This window comes from Peromyscus californicus, unplaced genomic scaffold (assembly GCF_007827085.1).
Source record: "Peromyscus californicus insignis strain IS unplaced genomic scaffold, ASM782708v3 Scaffold_22__1_contigs__length_63687245, whole genome shotgun sequence".
Taxonomy (NCBI): domain Eukaryota; kingdom Metazoa; phylum Chordata; class Mammalia; order Rodentia; family Cricetidae; genus Peromyscus; species Peromyscus californicus.
Window position 1 is genome coordinate 31,563,689 of NW_026294525.1, and position 6,998 is coordinate 31,570,686.

General features: G+C 37.9%; 1 protein-coding gene across 1 annotated transcript; it reads right to left on the reverse strand.

The window, feature by feature from the left end:
- Positions 1 to 2,056: 2,056 nt before the first annotated feature.
- Positions 2,057 to 3,156, reverse strand: LOC128118130 (trace amine-associated receptor 8b-like). Its single transcript, XM_052750633.1, has one exon. The coding sequence runs from the start codon at positions 3,089 to 3,091 to the stop codon at positions 2,057 to 2,059; it is 1,035 nt and encodes a 344-aa protein (XP_052606593.1). The 5' UTR covers positions 3,092 to 3,156.
- Positions 3,157 to 6,998: the final 3,842 nt, after the last annotated feature.

Sequence of the window (6,998 nt, forward strand, 5' to 3'; positions counted from 1 at the left end):
CATTGCTTCCACTAAGTGTAAATGTAGCAATCCTGTGTTTTGTTATGGAATTTTAAAAAAGTCATGTGCTGAGGTTGTCAAGAGCGGCAGGAAGAACATGGTTTCATTTTATGAAATTTTTAAGAAAAAAAGAAGCACGATTTGTGTCATACTTCAAACTACCCAAGTTATGCCCCTAATGGCTGATAAGTGCTTAGTCACTCATATCACTACATGTTATCAACTAGACATTACGTCACCTCACATTTGAGATGAAAAGGAGTGACTGATGTAGTATGATTGCAGGATATTTTGAGACTACATTCATACAACTTTTATCGGAATATTATAACTTTTATTTTCACATGTTGTTACTAATATCTCACTGTACATAGTGTACATTTTAGTATATAGTAACTAGGTTATGTACAGTGAGGTATTAGTAACAATATGTAAAAATAAAGATATGTGAATTATATATGAAAAACTTAAATATAGACATCAGTACTGATACATTTTGTGATATCTGCTGAGATTTTATCTTGCAAGGGTGAGAAAGAACTGCTCTATGCATTCTTTTTAAGTGAGAAAACTATTGAAGAAAGACACAGAAGTAAATTTGGCATGAATTCAAGTGAAATATGTTGTATAAATGGCATTTTTCCAGTGATGATTAATACTTCATCCACAGTCTTCAAGTTGATTATAGTCATTGGTCCTGCTTTTTTTTTAAAGGTTTATATTATGCTGGGCAATGGTGGTACATGCCTTTAATCCCAGCACTCGGGAGGCAGAGCCAAGCGGATCTCTGTGAGTTCAAGGCCAGCCTGGTCTACAGCGCGAGATCCAGGACAGGCACCAAAACTACACAGAGAAACCCAGTCTCAGAAAAATGAAAAAAAAGCTTTATATTATTTTGAAAAATATTTTTATTTTTAATTGACAAGTAGCAACTGCACATATTTTGTGGATATAATGTTTCAATAAGAAATTTTAAGTCAACATACAAAGTGATGGGTTTCATTATGGTGGCTTTGTTATTGCATTATCTGACTATGGACATACATTGCAATATACTTTAGTCTAATTCATCCCTTGTCTCTTGCTAATACTTTTCCTTCTCTTAAGTACACCATCTTGTCCATCTTCCATATCATATTCTCTTCCTTGGCTCTTCCTTTTGGTGGAAGATTTTCCCACTTTCTAGGTAGTGTATGTCTTTAAAACTAAAATACCAGTCCTACCACATTGGTAATGCTCCAAGATTCCGACCTCTGTTGGACACAGGAGGATTCCACATGTCTTCATATCCTGAGAAGTGAACAATGATGGGAGGAGATGGAGGAATAATCACAGAAGAGCAGTGAGAAAAATTACTCCTGTGCTGTGTTACCATGGGTGGCTGTGTCTGTTATGGCTGCTTCATGTCACCCCAGATTCGTTTGTAAGACCGAGTTCTACAATTTTGCAAGATGAAGTCCTACCATTGAGTACTCCGTCTTTAAGAGGCAATTGAGTTAAAATGGATAATTTAAGGTACACCTTAATCCAATGTGTCTGATGACCCTGTAAAAGGAGATAAGGGCACTGACAAAGAGCGAGCGGCTTCTGAAATCTGAAGACAGGCTCTTTCAGAAGAAGTCAGTTCTGGCATGGCTTGATCGTGGACTTCCTGGCTCTCAGCTTTGAGACAGACAGTACATTGCTGTGATTAAGCCAGCGGGTTTATGGTATTTTTGTCCTAATAATGAAAGAAACCTAATGTAGTGTTGCAAAAGGCAAAGGAAGAAAGATCACTTGGTAAGAGGATTTCACACCCAAAATGAGATCAAAAACTCAATGCACTGAGAGACATATGTTCAAAAACATTGACACTGGTGATGTATAGAGGTCATGTATTGCTTTGTCACATAGTATAATAACCACCTGTATGACAGGTTAATGGTTTAACTTTGCCTTGGCTTTTTCTCTTGTTTTCAAAATACTGTGTTTCCCAAAGAGTCACTTCTTACATTTAGTTCCATCACTGCTTCATAATTTTGTCCCTTGAGATACTTTCTGAATTTAGCATTAAAGCTTATTCTGAAAACAAAGTTGTGGTTGCTGAATGTCCCTTTAAAATCTCCCCACTTAAAATAAGCCTTATGGCTTTCCTAAACCAAGGATAAAACAAAGCATAAATCAAAGGATTCAGGGCTGAGTTATAATAGGCACTCCAGCAACAAATTTCATAGATGTAGGCAGGAGTGATGAAACCCATATAAGCATCAATCAGTGTGTCAATTGTATATGGTAACCATGAGAACATAAATGCCACTACAGTGATCCCCAAGGTTTTTGCAGCCTTCCTCTCTCTCTTGGCCACTCTGGCTTTGTAACTCTCTAATGATGATTCTGTTTTGTTGCTACCTATGGTAGTTTCAATTTTTACAGCTTGCTGTTTAGCTACCAAAAAAATTTTGCTATAGAGAATGATCATAACAAGGGTAGGTATGAAGAACAAAAGAAAATCTATCAGAACCCAGTCTTGATTGACAACAATTTGGCAACCCCCTACACAGTTGAGAGCACTCACTAAGCTTTCCATTCCCTTGGCACTGATGCCTGTGTAGAACACAGCACCGCTGTACACCAGGGACAGAGTCCAGGAGATGCTGATGCAAATTCCTGACACAGACACCGTGAACTTGGTGGGATAGACCAGAGGGTCAGTGACAGCGATGTACCTGTCGATGGAGATGAAGCACAGGTGGAGGACAGAAGAATAACAAAATGCCACATCCCAGCAACTGTGAAGGCTACAAAATTTGTCTCCAAAGTACCAGCAGCTCTCAATGGACCTGACCATGCTGAAGGGCATCACAGAGATACCCACCAAAAAGTCAGCACTGGCCAGAGAGGCGATGAGGAAATTGGCTGGAGAGTGCAGCTGCTTGAAATGGAGAACTGAAATCACCACCAGGAGGTTCCCACACACTGCCAGCACAGCCCCAAAGCCAAAGACCATGTACAGGATGACCCTGACCCCTGGCGAGTAGGGTGTTTTAATGCAGGATCCATTCATGTCCTCATAACAGAGCTGCAGGGCTGGTTGGGAAACGTTGCTGGTCATGAGTCTGCTTTATGGTGCTTGAGGGATTTCTGTTCTGGTAGAAGACAACAGCAATTTTGAGATCTAAAAATTAAAGGAATGGAATGCCATATCTGCATTATTGATTTTAAATAATGCCCAGGATCATAACCCCTTTTACTATTTTCATTATAGAGAAATGAGGAAATTTAAAAACTCAGAAAATCAATTTCCCCATCTTCAGCCATAGAATTATTCCTATAACTATGTTAAACTCCACTGATAAACCCAGACAAACAACACTAATTTTCACCTGTCCAGAAAACAATTACCTGTGTAATTGAGTATAGATTTCTTTCTTGCAAAAGAAGATGGCTTGTAATATAATTTCCTATTCAAAAAGTCACCTTTAATAGTATTCCAAGCCCTAAGATGTTTGGAGAAGCCAGCCAATCCACTTCATCTTTTGTGAACTTCACATGAGGAATCCCTACAGTGCAAGATGTGAATTTTGAAAGCACACACACTGTTGTTAACTATAATTAGTAAGTTCTACAAATTATGTTTCTCTGTACACTGCTAATTTGTGCAAATACTGCTGATAGTCACAACCAAGCATTTCTTTGACTGCCCTGAAATGGCACAGTTCAGTATTTGACAATGATATTATCCATTTAATATTCTTAGGCTGAGACATAGTTGTTATCCGATGAAGCAATTATCAGTTCAGATGTTTCAAATACTTCCCCTCACCTCGCCTCTAGAACAGAGGATTCAAAACTTTGGAAGACAAATATAGTCTACTATTCAGGGCAAAGATTCTAAAAATGTTTTGGAATTAATTTACAACAACACACATTAATTATGTGGCATGAAATAGATGATTCAGTCACACATTCACCAAAGTCTTACTGGTCATACTCTTTTACACATGCTATACCATTCACCTGGGCTGAGATACATAGTCTCTATTAACAAAATTTTCATGTTGTTCTGAGTGGGAACCCACAGCATCTTTTAGAGTATGACTGTCATGTGAGGATATTCACAACTGGATGGAGACAATTAAAAACCACCAGGCACCAAAAGCATGCTTTAAGTGGCGTGGGAATAAAGTTAAAACAATAACTGAATAATGTTTTCATTTCAAATAATAAATCATACAAAAACTCAAAGCACATGATAAAATATAATTCTAAAAAAGAACCAATAAAGACTAAAACAGGAAACAGGATATGGGAAACACCATCTAGGTATCTTATTGATGATGCATGGGGAGGAATGAGCAAATGGTACCTTGAACACTAAAAGCCTTAATCAGATAAAGGTTTCCTGTAAATTTATAGACAGTCCCTATAAGGATTCAGGCTTTTATACTTCATTAGTCAAAGATATCCCACTTAAAGGAAAAGTCAAATCACTACATCTTGTATCTGTACACATCAAGAGAAGTGTAGTGACTGGTAGATCTCTTCATGATCTCAAGTGACATATCTCATACTTAGGAATATCATTCTGGCCAGTTCTATCTGGAGCTGAGAGCAGGATAATGTCCTGTGTTTAGATGGTGACCTTGTGGTGCTGGTTGGAGGTATCAATTGTAGAGAAGTTGTGCAGACGATGTGCACTGAGATAAACAGGGAGCCCTTGGTAGTTCAAAGCAAGGCCATGCTATAGGTAGTGGTGGGCTACAACACCATTTTGAAAGACAGTTCTTTGTGTCTACTGAACTGAAATGGTGATAGAGCCTTAGGTCCGTGACATCAAGTGATCTCATGGTGTCTGACACTGTCCACTGTAAGCTACGTCTTAGTGGGTCATTCCATGGAGGTGAACCATCTGAGGTCAGGCATAGGCAGGCTGATGGGCCCATAGGAGCTTCATGAGGTCAGAGCTCCTGTTACTAACCTCCACTGATCCACCTCTACCTCCTACTTCAGCCCGTAGGAGCTTCATGAGGTCAGAGCTCATGTTACTGGCCTCCACTGTTCCACCTCTACCTCCTACTTCAGAGAACTTGAGCAAAAGCTCAAGGTGGGTTTGTCAAGAGCTGCTTCGTTCTCTTGGCATGCACCAAAATGGACAGTTAGGTTTTAAACTTGCTCAGCATGGTCTTAGGTGAACCCAGAGAAGGCGACTCTTCCCAGGAGGTGAAGTGTTGGTTTTGATCAGTTGATGTCGACACCAGGACTTGTCCCTACCTAACGAAACCTTCCTTTCCTAGAACTTCACTCAGGTTTTTATTTACTGTCTAAACTACCTCTGAATGTTTTCTAAAATTTCTCTTGCTCTTTCATTCACTACCATCTCAGAAGAGAACCCCTCTGGAAATTGTGGGGTTTTTTGTTCAAAAAAATATATTTTATATGAATAATTCTTAGCAAATAGTTACTGTTTAGAAGTTCATATTGATGAGGGGAAAGGACACAAATATGTTCACAGTAGCCTGGAATTCAGGGGTCTCTTAAGAGAAAGAACAAAAACTAGAGGAGAAATGAGTCAGCTCAGGGGCTTTCAAGTGGGTTTTGCTGTCTTTACGAATTTACTCCATCATAAGTCACTCCAGGGAACCTACACATTTATGTTTTTTTTTATATATGGTGTTCAGTGCTTACTTAGTACTGTCTTACAAAATGATGCAATGTTGCCCTCTGGCATTAGTATCGTGTACATATGTATGTATGTTTCAATGGAATAAAATATCTAAATCAGTTCCTATGCAATTCCTGAGATGATAGTCCCTGTCTTGTACTTCTGGAAATGTTGGAATGGGTTTATTTTATTTTATTATTTATTAATTTATTTGCCCCTGACCTGTTTACAATGGGAATAGAGCATTGACTTTGAAAACAGATGTGGCTGTAACTTCAAAATTTAGTGTATAAAATATACTATAGCTTCAGAATTTAGTATATAAAATCTCTCCAAAATATGTTTCTTAATTAATGCTTTTAAAACAATATTAACAATAAGAAAAACAAAATACTAATTCTGAAAACACACATAATATGAATGTACTGCAAGCTATTCATATAAGTATCATTTTATTTTGTAATTACATTGTCTTTATTCTGTACCTTTGGATTCCTGATCTCTCTGTGGAAGTTTGGACTTGATACTTCTTTATGTAAGACTTGTTTTTGAACTTGTTTTACTGGGCATGCATTAAATTCTCTGAATAAAACATCTTAATAATTTTTTTCTGACAGAGAACACAGATTGTGCTGTGGTGGTTTATGACCTCTTTTGTTTCAGAATCTATAGGTCCATTTTGCTTTGCAGTCAGTACTTCATGGAGAACACTCTTTTTTTTTGCCATTTTACAGATGATAACTCTTCTACACACATGGTAAGAACTCTAACCCAAGTGAAGCCAATGAATGATGTGGACAAATTTGAGCATTTCAAACACAGGCAGCCTGCCCTGAGGAGCTCTCTCTGGGCCTTTGCCTTGGGCACAGCCTTTTCAGATAAAAGAAAGTAAATGCTGTCAGAAACAAACCCACCATGTGCAGTTCCTAAGATATTGGCTTGTATGTTCTTAGTGTAAGTAGAGCGAAACTAATGTTGGGCTTTCCTCAACTACTAATCATCAGGTACTTTACAAAACCAAACAAAGATGAAAAGTGACACAAGTTTTTAAAAGTAAAAGACAGACCATCAATAGGCAGGTGAAAATTTAAAAACTGATAGCTTGCTTGCTTTAAAAATATTTCTAGAGGTTTAAAAACTGCAAGGCAATATTCAAAACATTCAAATAGTGTAGACAAGATTTCATTAGCAAGCAAAAGGTGTGGCAATTTAGTATTTTCTGTAAGCATCCAATATTTTGATTTGTAAAGGACGGAAATGTTATCTACCCAAAGTGGAAAGTATCTTCACACTATTGCCTAAGTATTACAACAAGTGGTCTTTACAGCACAGCAAAAGACATCTGGAGAGGTAGCTC